General features: G+C 32.5%; 1 protein-coding gene across 2 annotated transcripts in view; it reads left to right on the forward strand.

Annotated features, from left to right (window-relative positions):
- The window catches only part of LOC139525437 (TPR repeat-containing protein DDB_G0287407-like), a 54,335-nt gene extending 35,651 nt beyond the window's left edge, over window positions 1-18,684 (forward strand). The window contains exons 20-28 of one of the 2 annotated variants that reach the window (XM_071320763.1): window positions 341-499; window positions 2,590-2,708; window positions 3,399-3,543; window positions 8,339-8,453; window positions 14,105-14,348; window positions 15,098-15,323; window positions 16,505-16,723; window positions 17,682-17,821; window positions 18,553-18,684. In XM_071320763.1, the coding sequence (XP_071176864.1) occupies window positions 341-499; window positions 2,590-2,708; window positions 3,399-3,543; window positions 8,339-8,453; window positions 14,105-14,348; window positions 15,098-15,323; window positions 16,505-16,723; window positions 17,682-17,807 (1,353 nt within the window). In that variant the 3' untranslated portion in view covers window positions 17,808-17,821; window positions 18,553-18,684. Of the gene's footprint in view, window positions 1-340; window positions 500-2,589; window positions 2,709-3,398; window positions 3,544-6,836; window positions 7,001-8,338; window positions 8,454-14,104; window positions 14,349-15,097; window positions 15,324-16,504; window positions 16,724-17,681; window positions 17,822-18,552 lie in introns of those variants that run through there. The other variant, XM_071320764.1, reaches the window with a different exon arrangement.
- The last annotated feature ends 7,768 nt before the right edge of the window (window positions 18,685-26,452 follow it).

Below are 26,452 nucleotides of genomic sequence, written 5' to 3' on the forward strand. Positions count from 1 at the left end.
ATAAGAAACATATCTGTTGTCTACTGTGAAATGATTATTCCATATGTTCAACCAACTTGTGATGGTATCCGTAATAATTACGAAAGGATGATTTCAACTTCAACAGTTAGAACTCTTGCTTTAATAGCTTCTTTGTGCGCATCAACCCTCTATAAAGAAAATCATCGTTTTTGACTCAAAATTTTATTGAAATGGTCTTTATTTTATTTTTATTATGCTAGATAACTCTTGTCTAGCAACTAAGGCAAATATTATAAATAGAAATTAAGGTACAATAATGGTAAGCAATATTAATTCTTTTAGCCTCTATTTTTGTAGTTATTCAAAATTGTTTTTGTAGGCTGACGAATATTTGAAAAAGTGTAAGGATATAATGGATGAAAATCCTGGACCCTTTACTAAAAATGACAGGGCAGTCTTGTTGATGAATCTTGGTGTCCTTTGTTTAGAATCAAACAAATATGAAGATGCTTTGGACTACAACCTTCAGTGTTTAAAGGTAGTATAGCTGCTGAAAATAGTTAATTATCAATGCCGAGGACTAGGGGAAACAACTCTTCTAATGATTTCCCAGTACATGTATAAAATTCTAATTATATTGAAATTTATACCTATCTGAACCAGTTTATAAAAAATTTAAACAACTTGTGGTTGCCAATGATCTCAGAAAATGATGGGATGAGTTAGAGGGTCATAACCTTTTTTCAGCTAACTGGATGAATCAAAATATGCTAACAGGTGTTATTGAAATTGACAACTTATGCTTTCTTTGGAAAGTGGAAGGCACTCGAAGAGGAATTTTAGTTTAACTAAAAATGAAAAAAAAAAAATTTCATCATTTCATCATTAGAGAAACAGATTTGTACATAGTTACTCGTTGATTATCGGATTCATCAAATCTGGATAGTTAAAATTATAAATTTTAAAGTCCTCTCTGTGAAATTACTTTTATTAATGCTTAATGATTAAATTTAATTAATGTGTATAACTTTTTATCAAACGTTATAATATGTTTGGGGTACTTTAAATCCTGGACATTAGTTTACTAAAGAAGAAAAAAACAGAATGAAGAATTACAAGGCATCAGAAACAGAGATTCATAAAAGTAATCATTTATTTAAAAATTAGAAGACATGGTTTGATTGCCAATGAGACAACTCTCCACCAGAAACCAAATGACATAGAAAATCCAAAATGAACAACTATTATAAGTTATATGGTTCGCTACTGACCCCATACGGATCCATAGAGGGTTAGTAAAATCCATAGGGGTTGAGGCCGGAGGCCGAGTCCCCTATGAATTTTATTCACCCTCTATGGATCCGTAGGGGGTCAGTAGTTAACCGTATAACGAATTTATCGGACGCTGGACTTTTTCTGCGGCGTTTTGTTGAAAAATAAACAATGAAACACAACAACATTAATAGATGACGTCGCCATTAACGCGTCATGAACCCCATATGAAACTTAATAACCCCATACGGTCTCATAGGGGGTCACCATGTGACGGCATTTAACCAATCACAAAGTGATAATTCATCTGTGGTCCAATAAAGAGAACTGTACGGCCTTCAAAAAATAGTAAGCTATAAAGTTCCCATAATGACAATTTTTTTTGGCCTTTTTATAGAGATTCTGGGTCTTTTTTGTTCTAATATCATGTACAGTAAAACCTGTATAAACCGACCGGCAACGGGACTATGAAAAAGGGCCGGTTTGGACAGTGAGCCGGTTTATTCAGGTTTCTGTTTTGACCGGAAGTTAATGACTTGTGACGTCCGACATTTTGCATGTAAAAGTTCTCTGATTGTAAATTATAACTGATAAATTAAAATACTTTCACTTCCTTTTTCATTGTTTGCATCATAATGCTCAGGTTGTTTGGATTGTAAGACGAGAGTTTCGATTTACTCCCATGATCAATAATTTAAAATGTTGGAATGGCCGATTAAAAAGCCAGTATATTATCAAACGTAATTTCATCACTTTCGAAATGTTGTCGTACAGTGTACAATATCCATTGATTGTTGTCATCCAGGTGTTTTTCATTATCAAGGTCATTTGTTTAGGGGTTCACAACAGGGAACCCAGGATTTCGAAATCACGATGTGAATTTCTTACTCCGGGATTTAAATTTGTTTATCCAAGTTAAAACGTAAGTTCAATCCAAGATATATTTGGTGTGTCTTTTTGTTTAATTGACACGTTTATAATGTTTTAATAAATAATACAGCTTACTACTGTATGATTGTAGGTTCACAGTTTGACACCTGACTAATTGATTATCAAGAAAACCATATTGTATAAAAAAAAAAATGTTTTGATTGCATATCGATCATTGAAATTTATTAGACAAACCGGTTTTGACAGGTAATAATTAATGTAATTAAGAGCATTGGGACTTCATGATTAGACCAGAATTCGGAATACACAGGGTCCGGTTTACAAAGAGTATTTTAACAAAGGCTTTGAATGGAAAAATATGGGACTTTCATTTTCAGACGGAATGGACAGGAAACCGTTTTATTCAGGGTCCGGTTTAATCAGGTTTGACTGTATTATGAAAAACCTATGTGATTAAAATTTCAGCTATATGAGGAAATATATTTTGGGCATTTACCTGAAACTGTAGGCCAACATCTGACAAACCTTGGACTGTGTTATCGTAAGCTTAACAATTTGGATGAAGCTGAGAAAATGTATAAAAAGTATGTATTAATTTTTATTTTAATTCTTGTATCTAACTATGCATTGACAAATATAAGAACTATTTTCAACAATAAATGGCCATTATATATTCATTCAATCAGAGATGACTCATTGATAAATACTGATACACAATTGCCCAATTTCTTTCAACAGACTACAATGACTACCATCACTAGACTCCTCTGAAAAACATATACATTGTCCAGATAGCATAACTTGATACAGGCACACAATATGAGTTGGCTAAACCAGTGTAACATGCACACAAACCCCCCATTTGCCTGTCTAGATCATATTTTGTAAAACTAAAAGACATTTTAACCCACAGTGCAGCTACTTACAGGATGACCACTAAATTTAACAAGGAAATAAAAAAAAAAAAAATTTGGAAAGCAGAGTCAAAATATACTTTTTACTGCAGCAGTGTCTCATACTGCCTTCTTTTTTTTTTACTCAAAACTCATTCACAATAACATCACATCCTTTGAATTAACTTGTTTTGATAGGAATAATTTTATAATTTGTTGTTTTGGAGTAGGACTTAAAAACTCTTAGGTTATTTCATGAAAGTAGTTAAGACATTGTATATTTACACTAATGGCAAATGTTTTTATTTTAAGTTGGAGCATCTTGTTTTGCAAACATACAATTGTAGGTCACTAAAGGTAAAGGTTATAAATAAATTACAGGTCAATAGAGGTGAAGGTCAATGCTATAGGTTACTACACACTTGATGTTGCTATGACGTTCATGAATTTGGGAGTTATAGAAACTGTGAGGGAAAATCCAGCAGGATCTTACGAGTATTGTAAGACAGCGCTTGAAATTTATGAGGTATGTCTGTATTTAACTTTGACTTTGAGCAAACAGTAGCCAAAGTTGTAGACATCCCATGGTGCTATTTAAGGGCATCTGATACAGTTTCAAGGGAGTTAACTCTTGGTGAGACGTTAAACGTTTCAATTCCGGCAAAACATCACTTTTTGCGGGATGTAATGCATGTAATTTTCCGTAATAAGAAACGTAATGTGGAATTTCGATGCTCCAATTTCTGTTTCTCACTCGTGCTAACTTCTACGCCATTAATATTAGTACATTTGATTCTAACAGGATAACAGTCTAATAACATTATAAAAAATAAAACAAATTACTGTTTCTTTTAAATCTTCAACACAATATCGTATAGTGAGCAATCTCAAGACGACTGACCCTTTTGGTGCATGTCAATTATCATTTGTATTATCATTCATCATCCATGACATTTTATTACAGCACAAAAAAAACCAATGATATTTTAAAACTAATACCGATAATGTAGGTACACGCCGCTAATATAACCAATGATACAACTTTTATAAAAGAACAAAGTTTTTATTTCTTCCAGGTTGCACATATTTTTTTCTAACAAAAGGCAATAGCCAACAATATGTTTATACACCCGTAAAAATTTTGACGGGACGTTTTATGGTATACAAATACCCGCGTCCGTCTGTCCGTCGTAAACATGGTACAGCATATTATCCAAATTTCATTAAACGGAACATGATTCTTTTTTTCAGTCATGATGGTCAAACGATCTGTTTAATTTTTTGCTGAACTTTTTGAGTTACAGGACTTTGTAACTAAAACAGTTTTTTTATCACAGTTTGCGCTGTATCGCAAATACGATTTATGACTATTGCTTAAAAATTTACACACTACTTAGTTATATTAATCTGAAGATCTGTATATACTTTTTGAGGATGATTCAAAACTTGATGCAAGAGTTATTGATTTTATGACAAAAAGAGGGGTTTTCACATGTCGCGCCGTATCTCAGAAACTATCTATAATCATTGCATAAAACTTCACATACTTTTTAGTTAAATTATTCTTAAGATCTGTATACTTTTGCGTGATCATACGATTGTGAAGCAGCTGTTAATGGTGTTCTTTATATTTTTTATGAATATATTAGAGAAATGACGGAATGACAGCAAATACAGTGCAATTTCCAATATAATTAATATTTCCAAATGGCATAACTGTTTTAAGGAATAGTTGATATTCACTGAATTTCGAACGTGTCCATACGATATCAGTTTTATAGAAAGTTATCAAGAATTGTACACTTGAAAAATGTCATTAACCAGAAGGACCAGAAGGACAGACAGAGGAATGGACGTGCGATATTTTTTGTACGTGCTATATGGTGAAAAAATATATAGTTATTGACCAATAAAATTACGCTATGAGAGAAGGATTTTAATCGCAACTAATCCAATCGTTTTTGCCAAATCAAAAAAAGTTTAGTTTCATTGTTTGGACAAAAGCATTCTTTAGCAAGTTGAATATTCTCCTTTATAAGATTTTGCTTTTGTTTTCTGACCACATAAAACAGAAGATGTGGTATAATTGCCAATGAGACAACTCTCAACAAGAGACAATCATGACACAGAAATTAATAACTATATGTCACCATACAGTCTTCAACAATGAGCAAAGCCCATATTGCATAGTCAGCAATAAAAGGTCACGAAATGACAATGTAAAACAATGCAAACATGAACAGTAATGGCCTAATTTATGTGCTGCAATTTATGTACAAAAGAAGTTCCGTTTGCAGGATAATGCTGAGTTCACACATAATTGAATTCGATTCGCATTCAAAATGTTTTACGTCCTAACGTAAATTCTAATCTGAATTGCAATGCGCGTTATATTTGATTTACTGTCTAAACGACGTTAACTTTTAATTCGTATCAACAAAACCGGATTTATTAGTGATTAAAACGTGAAGAAAAGGATTTTAAGGAATATTTGTAATGAGACAGCAGCCCACCAAACAAAACAAATTAAATCTAGAGGTCAACATATGGTATGAAATAATATACGAGTGTGTACAGTAAATGTACCTGTATGTCAAGTTCTAAATTGCCGAGTCTTTAATTTGAAAAGCCGTAAAAATTATCAACAGTCTGTAATAACTTTTGTTGAGATGTTTCTCACTTACACAATGTAGACCACAAACAGAAAGAGGTATTTGTTATTCACATGATTTTATTGCTGGAAACTATATTACCAATTTATAGATAGTACATTACAAGCAATATTTAAACATCTGAAAAATATCGCCGGTACTTTGCAGAGATAATGTCGAAATTGTCTGCAAGCGACGTCGTGCACTTTAGCGCTAACGTTGAGGTTAAAAAGGGGGGACGCAATTTCAGGATAATTTGCGTTTATCATGGAATCAAGCATGGTGACCTATATTTTTTATTTGAGATTTGGATAAAGCATGAAATTCGGTTTATGCAGAAATATGATAAAAATTACATTTTTGGAAACTGTTTATTTCCATTTTTTTAGGTTTAGAAAAATACCACTTTGAGCATCTGGTCCGCAATGTCAAGCAAGGCATGAATAATTGTATAGTTATTCATGTAGTGATTTATTTTTTTCCTTTTAGTCACTTATCACAGCTTCAGATTGAACCCAATCTTGATAATTTATGACGAAAAATGTCTGCTTCAAAAAATTTATAACATTGCTTTATTTTTTTACAAAATTGCACAAATCCCCAATTTTCAGCCTTAATTTTCTCGAAAACAAGTACGTTGACCTATGTTTTATTTTGTGTTTTATTTTATAACTCGCCAAGGCTACAACATATTACAAAATAATAAAAATGACATTTTATCGAGAAACTGTATTGGATGCCCTTAAAGAATGACTGTAATATTTTTCTGTCTATGAAGAAATAACATAAAAAATTGAGTGTACACTGTTAAATAACTCGCTACGCGCGTTATTCAGTGTGCACCACATTTCTTATAATTTAATTCTAAATTCCATTTTAAACCATAGAAAACCATGAAAACGTTGATGACGTCATGGTCACATGACTAAATTATGTCTATGGGCTGATAACAAAATAACGTCAGCCAATCAGAGGACCTGTTACATCCAAAAATAAATTATTTAAAAATACTTCGGAGAACACTGGTTGATATTTATGGTAGTTAAAAATAGGAAATCACTATCTTCCAAGTCGACCAAAAGCTTTTGATACAGCTTACCATTCTATTCTAACAAACTACAAACAATGGTTGTAAAATCCATAGAATGGTTTAAATCTTATTTGACAGAGAGAAAGCAGAAAGAATTGAAACATTGAGGTAATATCTGAAAAACATGGAAAGGAACTCAGTCTTGCAGTCAATGGTTAATTGATAACAAATTATCCCTTCATTTCGGAGAAACAGAATGTATTTTGCTTGGTTCAAAAGGTAAACTTGCAAAGGTAGACAATTTTAACAATATTATTTCAGCTTAAAGCTGTGTAAAAAACTTGGGCCTATACATAGACAGGTATTTTACAAAAAGTGAATGCAAGACTGAGGTTCCTTTCTAGACATGATTGCCATTGCAATATAGTTAGGATTGTTGGTTTTTGAAAAGGCTAAGGTAGCAATACACAGCTAGGATTGTTGGCTTTTAAAAAACAGCAAATGTAGCAATACACAGCTAGGATTGTTGGCTTTAAAAAAAGGCTAAGGTAGCAATACACAGCAAGGATTGTTGGCTTTAAAAAAGGCTAAGGTAGCAATACACAGCTAGGATTGTTGGCTTTAAAAAAGGCTAAGGTAGCAATACACAAGAAGGGTTGTTGGCTTTTAAAAAAAGGCTACGGTAACAATACATAGCTAGGATTGTTGACTTTAAAAAAAAGGCTAAGGTAGCAATACACAGCTAGGATTGTTGGCTTTAAAAAAGGCTAAGGTAGCAATACACAAGAAGGGTTGTTGGCTTTTAAAAAAAGGCTACGGTAACAATACATAGCTAGGATTGTTGACTTTAAAAAAAGGCTAAGGTAGCAATACACAGCTAGGATTTTTGGCTTTAAAAAAGGCTATGGTAGCAATACACAGCTAGGATTGTTGTTTTTAAAAAAAGGCTAAGGTAGCAATACACAGCAAGGATTGTTGGCTTTAAAAAATGGCTAAGGTAGCAATACACAGCTAGGATTGTTGGCTTTAAAAAAAGCAAATGTAGCAATACACAGCTAGGATTGTTGGCTTTAAAAAAAGCAAATGTAGCAATACACAGCTAGGATTGTTGGCTTTAAAAAATGGCTAAGGTAGCAATACACAGCAAGGATTGTTGGCTTTAAAAAATTTTAAAAAAGCAAATGTAGCAATACACAGCTAGGATTGTTGGCTTTAAAAACAGGCTAAGGTAGCAATACATAGCTAGGATTGTTGGTTTTAAAAAAAGGCTACGGTAACAATACAGTTTAGAATGTTAAGAAAAGGCTCAGGTAGAGATACACAGTTTGAGTTATTACATTTAAAGGCTAAAGTACCAATACACAGTTAAAATTGTTTCATTTAACAAAAGGCTAAGGATGCAATACATAGTTAAAGGATGTTGCTCTTATAAAAGGCTAAGGTAGCAAAATGTAAAACAAAAAAACTGAACTCCAAAGAAAATTCAAGACGGAAAGTCCCTTAACAATTGGCAAAATCAGACACTTAAACACATCAAAAAAATGAAACACAACTGTCATATACACAGTTCAAATTGTTGGTTTGAAAAAAGGCTAAGGTAGCAATATGGAGACGTTAATCAGCCTTCTGTAATTTTGTAGAATATTGGACTTCCTGAGTCAGGTATGGAATATATGATGTGCAGAGAGAATATGGTTCTTGCATTGAATACCTTAGGTCGGATGGAGGAGGCTCTAACAACGTACAGGCCATTTTGTAAGTGTAACTTCTTCTTAAGTACAGTGAATAATTATTAAAGCTTAATTGATATCTTGTATCAAAGCATATATTCATTTGAACAGTAGCTGTCTGTTTAACTAATTTATATCAATATTGCATTTTCTTACGGAGTAATGTATAAAATATCAGTCTTATTGGATAACAAATATGGCTGCCATTGATGAAAAAAATACATTTTTGATTGACTTAAATTTTAAAATAAAACTAGATAAGAAAAACAATTTGGAACTCATGGTGATTTAATTTGTTTTTTAGCTCACCTGGCCCGAAGGGCCAAGTGAGCTTTTCCCATCACTTTGCGTCCGGCGTCCAGCGTCGTCCGTCGTCTGTCGTCCGTCGTCCGTCGTCCGTCGTCGTTAACTTTTACAAAAATCTTCTCCTCTGAAACTGCTGGGCCAAATTGAACCAAACTTGGCCACAATCATCATTGGGGTATCTAGTTTAAAAAATGTGTGGCGTGACCCGGTCAACCAACCAAGATGGCCGCCACGGCTAAAAATAGAACATAGGGGTAAAATGCAGTTTTTGGCTTATAACTCAAAAACCAAAGCATTTAGAGGAAATCTGACATGGGGTAAATATGTTTATCAGGTCAAGATCTATCTGCCCTGAAATTTTCAGATGAATCGGTCAACCCGTTGTTGGGTTGCTGCCCCTGAATTGGTCATTTTGAGGAAATTTTGCTGTTTTGGGTTATTATCTTGAATATTATTATAGATAGAGATAAACTGTAAACAGCAATAATGTTCGGCAAAGTTAGATTTACAAATAAGTTAACATGACCGAAATGGTCAGTTGACCCCTTTAGGAGTTATTGCCCTTTATAGTCAATTTTTAACCATTTTTCATAAATATAAGTAATCTTTTACAAAAATCTTCTCCTCTGAAACTACTGGGCCAAATTATTCCAAACTTGGCCACAATCATCTTTGGGGTATCTAGTTTAAAAAATGTGTGGCGTGACCCGGTCAACCAACCAAGATGGCCGCCACGGCTAAAAATAGAACATAGGGGTAAAATGCAGTTTTTGGCTTATAACTCAAAAACCAAAGCATTTAGAGGAAATCTGATGGGGTGAAAATGTTTATCAGGTCAAGATCTATCTGCCCTGAAATTTTCAGATGAATCGGTCAACCTGTTGTTGGGTTGCTGCCCCTGAATTGGTAATTTTGAGGAAATTTTTGCCGTTTTTGGTTATTATCTTGAATATTATTATAGATAGAGATAAACTGTAAAGCAATAATGTTCAGCAAAGTTAGATTTACAAATAAGTCAACATGACCGAAATGGTCAGTTGACCCCTTAAGGAGTTATTGCCCTTTATAGTCAATTTTTAACCATTTTTCATAGATCTAAGTAATCTTTTACAAAAATCTTCTCCTCTGAAACTAATGGGTCAAATTAATCCAAAGTTGGCCACAATCATCTTTGGGGTATCTAGTTTAAAAAATGTGTGGCGTGACCCGGTCAACCAACCAATATGGCCGCCACGGCTAAAAATAGAACATAGGGGTAAAATGCAGTTTTTGGCTTATAACTCAAAAACCAAAACATTTAGAGGAAATCTGACATGGAGTAAAAATGTTTATCAGGTCAAGATCTATCTGCCCTGAAATTTTCAGATGAATCGGTCAACCTGTTGTTGGGTTGCTGCCCCTGAATTGGTAATTTTGAGGAAATTTTTGCCGTTTTTGGTTATTATCTTGAATATTATTATAGATAGAGATAAACTGTAAAGCAATAATGTTCAGCAAAGTTAGATTTACAAATAAGTCAACATGACCGAAATGGTCAGTTGACCCCTTAAGGAGTTATTGCCCTTTATAGTCAATTTTTAACCATTTTTCATAAATCTAAGTAATCTTTTACAAAAATCTTCTCCTCTGAAACTAATGGGTCAAATTAATCCAAAGTTGGCCACAATCATCTTTGGGGTATCTAGTTTAAAAAATGTGTGGCGTGACCCGGTCAACCAACCAAGATGGCCGCCACGGCTAAAAATAGAACATAGGGGTAAAATGCAGTTTTTGGCTTATAACTCAAAAACCAAAACATTTAGAGGAAATCTGACATGGAGTAAAAATGTTTATCAGGTCAAGATCTATCTGCCCTGAAATTTTCAGATGAATCGGTCAACCTGTTGTTGGGTTGCTGCCCCTGAATTGGTAATTTTGAGGAAATTTTTGCCGTTTTTGGTTATTATCTTGAATATTATTATAGATAGAGATAAACTGTAAACAGCAATAATGTTCATCAAAATAAGATTTACAAATAAGTCAACATGACCGAAATGGTCAGTTGACCCCTTTAGGAGTTATTGCCCTTTATAGTCAATTTTTAACCATTTTTCGTAAATCTTAGTTATCTTTTACAAAAATCTTCTCCTCTGAAACTACTGGGCCAAATTAATTCAAACTTGGCCACAATCATCTTTGAGGTACCTTGTTTGAAAAATGTGTCCGATGACCTGGCCATCCAACCAAGATGGCCACCACGGCTAAAAATAGAACAGGGGTAAAATGTAGTTTTTTGCTTACAACTCTGAAACCCAAATCATTTAGAGGAAATCTGACAAGGAGTTAAATTGTTAATCAAGTCAATATATATCTGCCCTGAAATATTCAAATGAATTGGACAACCGGTTGTTCGGTTGGGCCTAAATTAAAATATCGTTTGTTTGCCCTTTTCCGACCCTATGTTTTGAAACAGGGTAGGTAGGTAGGTAAAATATTTTATTTTTTTCCCCAAAAAAATAACTTGGCTCGGTATATTATTTGTCATGGGTAGGCAGGTAGGTAAAATATTTTATTTTACAGATACAAAATCTGCATAATGTCATTTTTTTGTCCGTTTGTTTTTGCAAATAAGTTTTCCGCTGGGACTATTAGTTTTGAAAAAAAAATATATAAGAGATAACTTTGTACTGGTAAGATAATGTCCGGGCAGACATATATTACTAGTAGAAAAAGTCCCTAGAGTGTTACAAATTTCGTGTGTGCCTTTTTTTCCAATAAAAATGCTATAAGACTTAAAACTCAATTGTCACGTATTTTGCATCACATTTATAAATGATCTGTATGGAAAACTTGGCGATTTTACTGCCAGATATTCTCCACTTTACAGGGTTTTGTCACTTTTGGTTCATGTCAGATATAAATAATTTAGCGGCATCGTTAACATAATCATTCTGATATGCGGATCACAAAAGGCCATCCCTACATAGAATACAACGTCCGTTTACAAATTAGTTTGTACACACGTAAATACTTTTGTATCAAACGAACTTTTTTGTAAATGAACCCTGCTCTTTAAGTTTAAAGGTACAGAGTAACGTACTCATGATTTCAGAAAGCGTTCAACATCGATTTCAAACAAATGCTTTGAAACTTCAAATGCAAGTGTTCATGTCAAACGCTCAGGTGATACCAAACGGACTGGACCTTATACGTAAAGATAAAACCCGAGGATTCTGGTAAAAAAAGTTTTGAGCGGGAAATACAAATATAAGATTTTTGGTAGGAACGAAAAAATAAAATAAAATAAAATCTTGCTGGTAAATACAAATAAAAGATTTTCAGGCGGAACGAATTGATAGGGTCGGTCGGTAAAGGGCAAACAAACAATATTTTAATTTAAGCCTTGCTGCCCTCCAATTGGTAATTTTTAAAGAAATTTTGCTGTTTTTGGTTATTATCTTGAATACTATTATAGATAGTGATAAACTGTAAACAGCAATAATGTTCATCAAAGTAAGATCTACAAATAAGTCCACATGACCTAAATGGTCAATTGACCCCTTAAGGAGTTATTGCCCTTTATAGTCAATTTTTAACAATTTTCATTAATTTGGTAAATTTATGTAAATTTTTACCAAATATTTTTCTCTGTTACTAATGGGCAAAGTTCATTATAGATATAATTGTAAGAAGCAAGAATGTTCAGTAAAGTAAGAACTTCAAACACATCACCATCACCAAAATACAATTTTGTCATGAATCCATTTGTGTCCTTTGTTTAATATGCACATAGACCAAGGTGAGCGACACAGGCTCTTTAGAGCCTCTAGTTTGTGTTTTAACACCAATGTGAGGCTATTTCATGTCAGCCAGTTTAAATTGGTAGAGGAAATTGAAGTGCCCAGAGAAAATCAGTTACCTTGAATAGGAAAACTGACAATGGTAGTCAATTAAGATTGGAGTCCAGTGCACTAGCATGAGCGGGGTTCAAACTCACAACCTCTGTGTTGACTGGCTAGTGATTACAGTAGTAATTAGTTGGACCACTCATCCAATGAGGCCCCCAGGAACTCATATAATATATAAGAAATAAATTGTGAAGCAGAGGTTCATTTTTGTCTGTTAGGGGAGTGCAATTAATTTTATAATTTTGATGCATGAATAAGACCAAAAAGCTGTACTTTATCAAAAACATAACTTTGTGTGATTTTTGAAAATGGGAAAATATGAATGCTTTGTCAAGCTTTACTCCTCTTTTCTAGTCAGTACAAATAAATTTTATATTTTACTACAATTTTATTCTGTTGTTCAAATCTTGTGCTAAAATTCCTAATTTTTTAGCTCACCGGGGCCCCATGTGGTCCATCATCGTCTGTCTTTGTAAACTATTTGAAAAATCTTCTCCTGAAACTACTCAGCCAAACACCTTCAAACTTAAACTAAATGTTCCTTGGGGTATCCAGTTTATAAATTGTATCCGAAGTTTTGATCCATCATCAAACATGGCTGCCATGGCTAAAAATAGAACATAGAGGTCAAATGCAGTTTTTGGCTTATATCTCAAAAACTAAAGCTTTAACAGCAAATCTGACATGGAGTAAAATTGTTTAATTGGTCTAACAGCCTTAAAATTTTCAGACAAATCGAACAACCCATTGTTGGGTTGCTGCAACTGAATTGGTAGTTTTTATGAAATTTTGCATTTTTTTGTTATTATTTTGAATATTATTACATATAGATAAATATAAACTGTAAACTGCAATAATGTTCAGCAAAGTAAGATCTACAAAATAGTTAATACGACCAAAATTGTCAATTAACCCCTTAAGGAGTTATTGCCCTTTAAAGACAATTTTTCACAATTTGTTCATCCATTTAAAAATCTTCTCCTCTGAAAAACAGGTGAGCAGTTTAGGCTCTTGAGAGCTTCTTGTTAATTTTTTGTTTTTGAAGAAATTGAGATTGCATCGATTTTTGCCTAAAAGAATTTATTTATAAATATAAGATATACTGCAATAATATTTTTTTTTTTGAGGACTTTTATTGTTTTATCCTTCCTTGTAGTCTAGATCAGAATTTATAAGATATGTATGTCATCTGTACGTAATAGGTTCAAAGTTTAAACACAAAAACATTTCAAAGAAGAATTATATCTACTGTAAATTAAGAAATTATTTCAAAGTTTTTATTATTGCGAATAATGCAACTAGGTAGTATCGTAATAATAAAAACTTGGATTATGAAATCTGACACTTTAACTTGTATGCAGTTTTTTCCTGTAATTGCAATATTACAACAATAATTCTCACATTTTGGTCTCAATATTTTTCTCAATTTACAGTGTACAAATTCAATTTGAACATCCAATCATTCCTTTAATATATTTTACAGTTAAGATAGCTGTTGACCATGAGCTGTTGTATGTTACATTTCCACGAACACATAACTTTATGGCCGAGTACTTAATAAAGAAAGAATTGTATGATGAAGCTGAGAACATCCTTTTAAAAATGATGAATACAGAAAAACTAGACGCTAAATATTTCGTTAACTTGCACAAAATTGATGTTGCTAGAGGTAAAAGCCAGGCAACAGAAAGGGAGCATAGATATACTCTTGAATATGGATTGGAATTGTAAGTTTAAATAATTGTAAAGGGATTTAAACAAGTGCTCTAGCATTGCTTTGGTTGAGTGATTTTTGTTTGATTAATGTCTAGCATTGAATTGGAGATTTGATTTTAGATTTTTGGTATTTTAACACCACTTTTAAGCACCGCATTTAGGCTATTAAGTGGCGGCCAGTTTTAATGGGTGGAGGAAGCCGTAGTCCCCGGAGAAAACCATGAACTTCGATAGGAAACGACAATCATAGTCAATTAAGATTGGATTTGAGTGCACCGGCAGGAACGGGGTTCGAAACTCACAACCTCAGTGTTGACTGGCTAGTGATTACAGTAGTAACTACTTGGACCACTCAGCCACCGAGGTCTGTTTTTTTGGGAGTTGAAGAAAGTAGTACTTTAATTTAATGTTTTATACTTATAGTTTTAAATATATTAAATTTAAATATTTAAAAAATATAAACATAACATATGTTTTCTAAGTTAGATAAATTTAGCAAATGGTTACATTATAATTTGTTGATGATTCAGATATTGAAATGCACAAGTAACATGACATGTTTGTCACAGGTTAGCTTCATTCAAAAGGCAATTATTTTGTCTAAAGAATTATAAACTGAAGTAGATAAAAGATGAAATAAACAGATTTATTGGAAGTAAAATTGTACAATTCTGGTTCCCCAGCAACAAATATCAGAGAATGTAAGACCTGGAGATACTAATGATTTAATTTTCATGGACTTTTTTTTTCTCTTTTATAGGTTTCCTCATGATTTTTTTATCCTTGAATACTTGATAAGAGATGTGTATATACCACAGAATGAAATAGACAAGTGTGTAGCGCTTTTGGAGTCCAACACAAGCCATTTCAATGTTTTAGGACTGTACGACACTGCTAACCAGTGGTTTAATGTTTCTGGAAAAGGAACAATGGGGATGCTGATTCAGATTAATTTATCAGCATTAAAATATATGCCTGAAAATGCTGTAAGTTTTGTAATGGATAACCATTGCTGTTTTGCAAAAATGCATTTGAATATCAAACTTAATTTGCATGAAATACTTGTTTCTAGACAAATAGATTTCAACTTTTAAATTTCCAAAGTGGGATATTTTTTCTGTCAAAAATATTTAATATCCATTGATTTTATTATATAAGAGGGTGGTAAAGGGGGTTCTGAAACCGGAAATACTTGAAATAAAAATGGCAAAAACTTTGCATGGAGAAAAAAAATTCGGGAAAGCAAAGCACGAGAAATCAAATGTAAATATTAATGAAAAAAAGGAGAAGTTATTACTTGGCTGTTCTAGGATTTCATGCAGCACTTATTAATAGAAATGAATAAAATTGAGAATGAAAATGGGGAATATGTCAAAGAGACAACAACACAACCTAAGGGCAGACAACAGCTGAAGGCCACAAATGGGTCTTCAACGTATAGAGTGAAAATTGACGTCACACTTAACTTCTGAACACATATAAATGAACTAAAATTAAAAACACACAAGATTAGCAAAGGCTTGTGTCTAGGAACAGCCACAAAAATATGAAGACCCTTTAGCATCTGTAAGTTGCATCTGATTTGAAAAGATACTATTCATAGTAATCTCATAGACTTTATTGCATACCATACACATACAATATCCAGGCCGACTTTGAATTAGTCTGGTTTACCTTTGGAATTAAATGCAAGACAATCATGAGAAATAAAGAGTCCTGACATTAAAACCTAAGTTTAAATAAGGGGAAAATGAAGCACCCACATTGAACTGAAGACAAGAAATAAAACGTCAAAACACAAAAACATGTGAAATAAAAAAGCTGAAAAAGTTACAAGAAAATAACCCTTTACAACCCTCATAGTGTGTAGCAATAACTTATTGTTATTTTTCTAAAATTAAATTTGAATTCACTTTATATTTGATTTGATCATTCAATGTATATTCAGGTTTTGTTATAGATAACAGCATAAAATTTTAAGACAGTTTTATTTGACTCTATCTAACAAGGCACATCTTAGTTTTTGCAGCTTTTCAAAGAATAATGACATCTTGGCAAGTAGTCCAATTTGATCTGTTGCTGAATGTTGGTTTTTAAAAACCTCATCAACCCTCCCAAATTGACCAAAATATCTTCTAATTATTATGACAAATTGTATTTATTTCAGCCTTTTCATAAAAATGTGGCAGTTCATTACCAAATGGTGAAGGACAATGAGAAAGCTCTACCACATTTTATCAAGATACTGGAGCTAGAGCCTAATGATCCGCAAAACATGTTCTGGATAGCAAAGTGTAGCTGTCTGTTGGGAGACTTTGAATTATCAAAGAAACATTGTGAAATGATTAAAGAAAAGTTTCCTGATGATCCGGTCTTAATACCACAGGTAAACAAATTACCAATAGTATTGTTGTACTTATATTTATACCATGTATAAACTATTTATTATAGAGTAAATTAATATTTCTGAACTTATTTTTACTGTAAGTTTTGTGTAGCATTTTCGATTCTATTGCCTGAAATTAGGGGAAACTTCAGTCCTAAAAAAAAACTCATCTTGTAAATAGACAATTTTTCCCTTATTTCAGGCAAATCCTGAATCTTTAGTTATACCTCATCCAAAAAAGTAGGGGATGAGATTTAGCATCTTGTCCATCCATTCATTTGTCTGTCCCAGTTCCCTTCAGCTAACATTGTTTCGCTCCTACTCCAATGCAAGTCCTATTATCTGGTTTAATTGTCAATTAAATTAAAAAAAGGATAAAAAAAAAATTAAAGGTTTCCATGCAAGTTTCACACTTGATTTTTTTTCCAGCAGACTTGTCAGTTATATGTAGCTGTTGGTATTTTTGTTATGAAAAAATATTATTGGTTTGGAAAGATAAGTCTTTTAGCATTTCTGAAGGTTGTAAGTTAATCCTGAATACACAATTCAACAGCATTTATAACTGAAGCTGTAATTGTGTTGACCAACTTGCCTTTATAAAATGAACATAAGGTATGATTGCTAATGAGACAACTCCTCACTACAGCCCAAATGACACAGAAATTAACAACTATAGGTCACCATAAGGCCATCAATAATAAGCAAAGCCCATACCATTTGACTGAAGATTTCATTTTGAATTTTAGGTAGGTATCAAATCAGTATAATAAAAATAGACTTAGAGCTTTGGATTTTTCTATATTTTTACCTGGTTTCCACTTTAATTAGCAGTTTGGGATTTTCTACCTGATATTTTCAAATGATGAAAAGGAATAGAATAAACAGTTTATCAAAACAAAAGTATGTATAAATTACTTTTAGATGTTTCTTTTTGACTTATAGTATTATTTTTTTTAAGGTGAACATGATATTAGATGCTATAAACCAAGCAGAAAATGGATCAGTAGATACAGATGAAAATACTCAAGAGGAAGACAAAAATGGTACCGATGAAGACAAAAGAGATGAACCTGAATTAAAGTAGAAGTCCTCTGTTATGTAGGTTTTACCTTAGAGGATAAAGTAGAAATTTTTTATTATAATAAGAATTCAATCATACACATTTGAAGTCCTATAATATTTAAACAATTTAAGGGATTTATTAAGTTCATGGTCAAGGGGTTGTTTGAATGTACAGTTTTTGTGTTGTCTGTAGAGAATGGTGTTTGGGGAATGATATGATCTTATGAATTCTACCATAGAAGGTAGTCAAAAACAGCAAAAATATTGATTTATATTTTTTTTTAATAATTGTGTACTCAAACTTAAAATCAGAAGTAAAAAAATAACATTATCGGTCGTCCCACTGTCTATATCACTCTGTTCAGCTCTTAATATTATTCCGTATCATGTCTTTGTGACATCAAATACGTTGACCCGGCCTTAATAACTTTCACCCGGACATATCAGCGACGTCATAATGTTTGAACCGACGTTAATAACTTTGACCCGAACTTATCAAGTCATCTTTTGTGTGCTGGTGAAACAAAGAAAACACTTCTGAAACACGCAAATAGTGATAGAAGGGCTATGATATCAAATGCTTTTACATTTACTAATAAGGTCAATAATCAATGAATAGAATATCAGTTAAAGCTTTAAATGAGATGACAAAAATAATTTTGTTTTTGCAAAATCTCATCCAGCTTTTTGCTTGTCTTAGTACCATTTCTTTAATTTTGAGTATTTATGTGTTTTTACATAAAGACATTTTTATTTATTTATTTTAGGAAAACTTTCTCCAAGTAGTGTTAGATTGGTAGGATCAACTTAAATATGAAATAGCTGAAGCTTTTTTTATCAAATGATGTTAGCAGATACCATGATCATTTAAGTAGAAATTGTATGCCCCATTTATGAATCATTTATGGGCATTATGAAAATAGTGCATTATGTTTTTAGGTCTGTGCATCCATTCATTTGTTTGTTCGTCCGTCTGTCGCGCTTCAGGTTAAAGTTTATGGTTTAAAGTTTTTGGTCAAGGTAGTTTTTGATGAAGTTAAGTCCAATCAACTTGAAAATTAGTACATTTTCACATGTTCCCTATGATATGATCTTTCTAATTTTAATGCCAAATTAGAGTTTTGGCCCCAATTTTACAGTCCACTGAACAAAGAAAATGATAGGTGTAAGTGGGGCATCCTTGTACTATGGATACATTCTTGTTTAACAATGTTTTAATGTAAAAGGTGTAGTAGTAATAAAAATAGATTGAATTTTTTTTGAGACGAGACACCTCTTATATTTAAGAGTGTAGAAAATTTAAATAATGTTAACAATACTGAATGCAAACTAAATTCCATAGAGAGCAGACTCTTAGCTCAAAATTGATCTGTATTTGTGCCATAATTATCTCATTTTCTTACATTCTATTTTGATTTTTTCATAAAGGGGGATTTAGAAGCCCATCCCTATGGTATAAATCTTTGTTTGAATAGCCTAATACTTGCTGATTTCAGTTGTCTCAGAAATAAGCATGTGTCATTATTCTCAATATATCATAATAATTAATGATTGTTTTTGTGTTTTTTTTCTTGCCTTGAAGAAAGTTTCAGAAAGCAAGACATATAGAAATTCTTTTCTGGTGACAGTGTCAATAATTGTTAAGTTTGATAGAAACTACTGGTGATAGATCATTGATGTTTTATATAACAATGCATTACTATCAGTACATATCAGTTTGATGACAATTATGAGGCCCTGCCTCCTATGTCATGGTCTAATGACTTGGAAATTAATAAGCCATTTTTTATGATAAGTTATCTGCTTAAGTTAGATTGATAGGAACTACTTATTATAGATCATTGATATTTTGTATACAGATGCATTGCTATCATTATACATTGGTTTGACAACAAATTTGACTTATATTTGAATTTTTTAACTTATCATAGATACTGATAATGACTGTTATGTTTATAGTGACAGCATAGTTAAGTTTGTATAATTATTTATTGATATGAATTTATGTAGAACTATTTAATGATTGAGTTGTCACACTAATTCTATTTTTATAAACTTCACTCTACAAATACACATGTATTGAAATACACCTTATTCCTATTTGTCCACCACATATATTTAGAATGATGACCTCATGTTAGAAAATATCTGACGCCTCAAAGGAAATAACATTAACGGAATCCATTTTACTGCACCAAATGAGCATTCTGAGAATTAATGCTAGAGGCAAATATATTTGGAAATTCAATTCTTATTCAAAAATGGAAGATGATAGATTTAAAAAGAACAAAAAGTTAAGCCAAAGCCAGGCAAGGAAAAGTGATTGTTGTTTGAAGTCAATATTCGTACATTCTCTGGTCAAGTGTAGTACATACCCAAATACCAATAAGGTCTATATATTTTATATAACAACTTTGTATTTGTTTTTGTTTTGTTTTTTCTGTTTACAATTTTGATATTTTATTGTATGATTAAAGGATTAGAAATCCATAATTTATACATTTTATTTATCATGTATAATCCTAAGAAGTTTTAAATCTGGGTACAATTTTTGTTTCTCTAATTTTGGTGCTATTTTCACATTTCCTGACCGGTGTGAGAAAAAATATTTCTCCTCACTAGTGAAAAATCTGTTCTCAGCAAATGATTGGTTGAAATTTAATTGTGACGTTATTAAAATTTTCTTGTTTTCTTCTGAATTTTCTTATTGTGATGTCATGAAAAAAGGTGACCATGTCTGATGACGTCACATCAAAAGTACACAATTTTCCTCAAATCTTTGAAAAGGAAGGATAAAAATCATGAGAGAAACAAATTCCACAACTGTAACTCGTGTATTACGATATTTCTCCACTCTCAAAAGTTAAATTTTAATTATTTAAAAAGCTCGGCAAGCCTTCGTGCTTAAAATGTATTAATTTAACTGTCTCTAGTGGAGAAATATCATAATACACTTGTTGCAGTTGTGGAACCTATATTTCACATGCTGTACATATCCTTTTTATACAATACATGGTTAAGTTCAATTTTGAATCTATTGTGTATACATTTTTTAATACTGAATTTTAATTCAACAAGTATTTATAACTAGAATAATAGATCAAGATAGACATTGCTGTACATGTTTTTTTTTTATTGTTTGACTTAAATTTTGTTATATAGTATAAATCTGTGATTTCTAATTTATATGCAAACATAAGCACTTCATGATTATTTGAAACTTATCAGAACTAGCCTAATATTTATATGAACAATGTATCTTATAAATTTTGATATTGCAAATTTACAAGAATCTGATATATATCTTTACTTTTTTATTTTATGTTTTTATAGAATATACAAATATTAAATTATGTACAATTAGCATGATGTCAGAACTCATAAAGGCAGTCAATGTTTTTATTGAAAGCTGGAGGATAGGGTGAATGTGTTTTAAGATATTTTCATGATTTTCTAATGTCTCTCTTGAAAGACAAAAACTGCCTGATAATCTTAATTAAAAGTAGTTAACTTGGTTTAAAACTAGGAATGAAAAACTTACTGACATATATATATTAAGTTACTTACAAATCTAGATAAGTCATTATTTTAAAAAAAATATCAAAGTTTGAAAATAGATTTCAATTGTGACCAGTGGGCATGGTTTTATATTTTAGTTTTAAAAAAGTATTTTTTTTATTGCATGAAGATATATATGTCTGAGACAACCATAGTGGTTATGTAATTTTTTAAGGGATTCAGGGATTTTAAGCCTACTTGTGCAGAAAGCAAGTTTGAGCAATTGTTATCAGTTATGCATTATTTTTTTTGATGGAATATTTCTAAATAAAATTGCACAATCATTATTTTGACCTCAGCAAGCATAAATCACCTGCAACATTTTGCTTTCATGCTTTTTTTTAATGTTGTCAACATGCATTTAAATTTAATATTACATACTTTTCCTCAACAGTACCATCAAAAAATTAGTTTGATAAGTATCATGGAATTTTGTATGTTCAGAATGAAACTTGACCAATAATTCAAAATTCCAAAAAGGTACCATTGTACAATGTTAAATGTGCAATACAAACTTTATATAGTTTTATATTGATGTGATAGAATAACTCTGTGATTTAATGCACTACAGTTTTTACTGTTGTAACTATTTTTTTTAATGTGATAGTCTACTAAACTATGAATTTTCTTTTATACTAATTTACTTATGTTTTATATTTCATGTTTATCTAAATAAACTTGTCTAGCATTTTTTAATGCATTCATTTATTAATGTGATGTTTTATGAAATATAGAAATAAGAAGATTTAGGATGATTGCCATAAGACAACCCTCCACCTATAAAATGCCCCCGAAATGACAAATATTAAACAATTCAATTGAGAAAACTAACGGCATGATGTGTGTACACACCAATGAATGAAAAACAAATATGATATACAGCAACAACAGACAACCACTGAATGACAGACTCCTGACTTGGGACAGGCAAACACAGAATGGGACAGGTTTTGTTAATGCCAAACCATGTACTAACCTTTGAAAGTGGTGTAACAATACAACATAAGAACAAACTACAAAAATCAGTTGAAAAGGGCTTAACACATCCTACCAATGTAAAGCAGAAAAACATCTAGGTGGCAGGTTATTTAAACATCCCCAAAACAAAAAAGACACTAAGTACAGATCTGAGAGTACGCACAGCTACTGACAGCTATTTCTAAGCCAATAATATCATTCATCTGAGACTAAAATGTCCTTTAATCATGCCTTCCAACTTTTCTCCATTAGCACAAACTTACAACTTCTCATCCAATCAAATTGCTTGAATTGCCTTCTAATTTTCATAGTACATACTTTTTCCGTGTACTAAGTAACTGCGCATGAATAACCACAAGGATAAGATTTCATTGTATCGTAATCAAGATATTGAAATAAAAATTGCTACTGGCTATTTGGAAAAATATGTTGTGTTCCAAATTAATGGTAAACTAAATAGTTTGTAACTAGTTTTCAAATTAATTTTTAAACATCCTACTATTTAATCTTTGGATCGATTAAAAGTTTCTTTCATTTAAATAAAGAGTAACAAATATGGTTCTTCATACCTTGATTAGAGTACAATGCCATGCTTTTAAAATTGTAATCATTTATCTTCCATGCAATTACTTTGTACCCAAAAATAGAGTGAACAATGGAACCTTGTGAAGGGAAATTACAGCAATTTGATATATTTCGTCATATATTGATTTGTTATTGGCTGGTTAATGTCCAGTGACAGATATTTCATACATGTAAACTATCCACAAGACTACCTATGGGTACATACCAAGTGCAGATCCATCCATTTTTAAAAGGGGTTCCAACCCAAGGTAAGGGGGGGGGGGGGTCCAACTGTATGTCCTCATTCAAAAGCATTGATCATCCCACAAAAGGGCATCTTCCACCTCACCCTTTTTGAACCACCACTGCAAACTATATGTTTTAAAATTTATCATAGTTTTTATATAAAATTGAAAAAAGTTTGCAAGAATGTAAAGCTTCCACTGCAATTTAATAATTGCCTGCTTTTGGTCAGTTTATTTAGTCATCTTACCATGTAAAGAAGTACATGTATAGTAAAACACAGCTTTAAATCAATAAACATACTTACACCAGCAGCTACAATATAAACTAGAGGCTCTCAAGAGCCTGTATCGCTCACCTGATTCTACTTGGGTTTTTGAAATCATATAAAAAGATAAAATTTAACTACAAAGTAACAATACTTGACCAGCACCTCATTTAGGAAGGAACATTTATGCTATGTTTGCTTTCATTCAATTCAGTGGTTCTCTAAAAGAAGACATTTGTATGTATTTCCAATAGGGTCCTATGTTAAACCAAGTCCCCTGTTGGAAGCCACCTTGGTTGATAGATTGGTTACAAAAGAACAACACTTGGTCAGCATGTCATAAGGAACATTTATGCTATGTTTGACTTCATTCCCTTCAGTGGTTCTCTAAAAGAAGACATTTGTATGTATTTCCCATTGGATCCTATGTTAAACTCCCCCTGGCAGCTATCTTGGATGATCTATCAGCTACAAAGTAACAACACCAATGGTCAGCACCTCATAGGGAACATTCATGCCATGTTTAGATTTATTCCATTCAGTGGTTCTCTAAAAGAAGTCATTTGTATGCATTTCCGATAGGTTCCTATGTTAAACTAAGTCCCCCCGCTGGCGGCCATCTTGAATGATGGATCGGCTACTAAGTAACAACACTTGGTCAGCACCTTATAAGGAACATTCATGCCATGTTTGGTTTCATTGCATTCAGTGGTTCTCTAAAAGAAGTCATTTGTATGCATTTCACATTGGGTCCAATGTTAAACTAAGTCCCCCGCTGGAGGCCATCTTGGATGATGGATTGGCTACAAAGTAACAACACTTGGTCAGCACCTAATAAGGAACATTCATGCCATGTTTGGTTTCATTCCATTCAGTGGTTCTCTAAAAGAAGTCATTTGTATGAATTTCCCATAGGGTCCAATGTTAAAATAAGTCCCCGGCTGGCGGCCATCTTGGATGATGGATCGGCTACAAAGTAACAACACTTGGTCAGCGCCTCCAAGGGAACATTCATGCCATGTTTTGTTTTATTCCATTCAGTGGTTCTCTAAAAGAAGTCATTTGAATGCATTTCCCATAGGGTCCTATGTTAAACTAAGTCCCCCGCTGTCGGCCATCTTGGATGATGGATCGGCTACAAAGTAACAACACTTGGTCAGCACATTATAAGGAACATTCATGCCATGTTTGGTTTCATTCCATTCAGTGGTTCTCTAAAAGAAGTCATTTGTATGCATTTCCCGTAGGGTCCTATGTTAAACTAAGTCCCCCGCTGGCGGCCATCTTGGATGATGGATCAGCTACAAAGTAAAAACACTTGGTCAACACCTCATAAGGAACATTCATGCCATGTTTGGTTTTATTCCATTCAGTGGTTCTCTAGAAGAAGTTCAAAATGTAAAAAGTTTACAACGACGACGGACGCCAAGTGATGAGAAAAGCTCACTTGGCCCTCCGGGCCAGGTGAGCTAAAAAGAAGATGTGGTATAATTGCCAATGAGACAACTGTCCACAAGAGACCAAAATGACACAGACATTAACAACTATAGGTCACCGTATGGCCTTCAACAATGAGCAAAGCCCATGCCACACAGTCAGCTATAAAAGGCCCCGATAAGTCAATGTAAAACAATTCAAACAAGAAAACTAACAGCCTTATTTATATAAAAAAATGAACGAAAAACAAATATGCAACACATAAACAAACGACAACCCAAAAATTACAGGCTCCTGACTTGGGACAGGCACATACATAAATAATGTGGAAGGGTTAAACATGTTAGCGGGATCCCAACCCTCCCCCTAACCTGGGACAGTGGTATAACAGTACAACATAAGAACAAACTATAAAAATCAGTTGAAAAAGGCTTAACTCATCAGATGGACAAACAAACAAGTTGACGTGGCCGGGTACTTATACATCCCGACACAAAAAGACACAAAAACAGATCTGAGAGTACTCGCAGTTATCTGACAGCTAGCTCAAAGCCACTAACAACTAATAAAAAATCATGCATCTAAGACTAAACTATCAATCCGTACACATCTAACATCCAATGGATTTAGTGTAAAGACGTCATAAACAGTTAGAGAAAAACATGCCCTTGTGCAATGCCAAGTTACAGGTATCGACAGATTGTAGATCCATGAATATGTATATGTATATAACATACTAGTAATATTTAGCTTTAATTTACTGATAACAAAATCAATATGTATACCAATAAAAACAATTCAATAATCTTATTACAGTGTTGAATAGGTAGCCTTTAAGAATAAGTTTATTTAAAGGAGAGACAAGTTTACATGGATCATTTCTAAATTTCCAGGCATGGTTAACAACATTTCTGTAAAAATGAGGATGTGCTATCCCGTTTAAAATAAGCTTTCTACAGGTACAACCAAACTTCAAAACCAAATTTTTATATCTATGGAAAAATTTAGTAAAGGTTTTAAGTAACTTATGATAACGATATCCCTGATTTAATAATTTACCAGTAATACATAGATTGCGTTAGTTAAAATCAAAAACGTCACAACAGACAGGGGCATAGCGAATGAGCTGTGAAATATAAACACCGTAAGATGGTGCCAAAGGAACATCACCTTCTAAAAATGGAAAATTAACAATAGGGAACGAAAAATCGTCTCTTTTGTCGTAAATTTTGGTGTGGAGTTTACAACCTTTTCATTCTTGAGTCAATGGCCTTTTGAATCACATATTTTACAATGCTAATAGTGAGTAGATTTACAAAACTACATACAGCCAAAACATATCAATAGACTAATTACAGGATTACTCAAGTTGTAAATATGTGCTAAATTGGATAGTGTATAGAAAGGTATATACTATGAAACTAAGAGTTCGGGGGCAAGCCTAGCTCCAAGTTTCATAGTATATACCTTTCTATACACTAACCGACTATTACAAAAAAAAAACAGAATTACTTTGTATTTAGCCATAAGCTTCATAGTGATGAGTTGTCACTTGTGAGCACTTATCAGAACTGTAAGGCACCTACTTCTTTTTGCAGATACTTTGAATTAGTGAATGA

The sequence above is a fragment of the Mytilus edulis genome, chromosome 5, assembly GCF_963676685.1.
Source record: "Mytilus edulis chromosome 5, xbMytEdul2.2, whole genome shotgun sequence".
Taxonomy (NCBI): domain Eukaryota; kingdom Metazoa; phylum Mollusca; class Bivalvia; order Mytilida; family Mytilidae; genus Mytilus; species Mytilus edulis.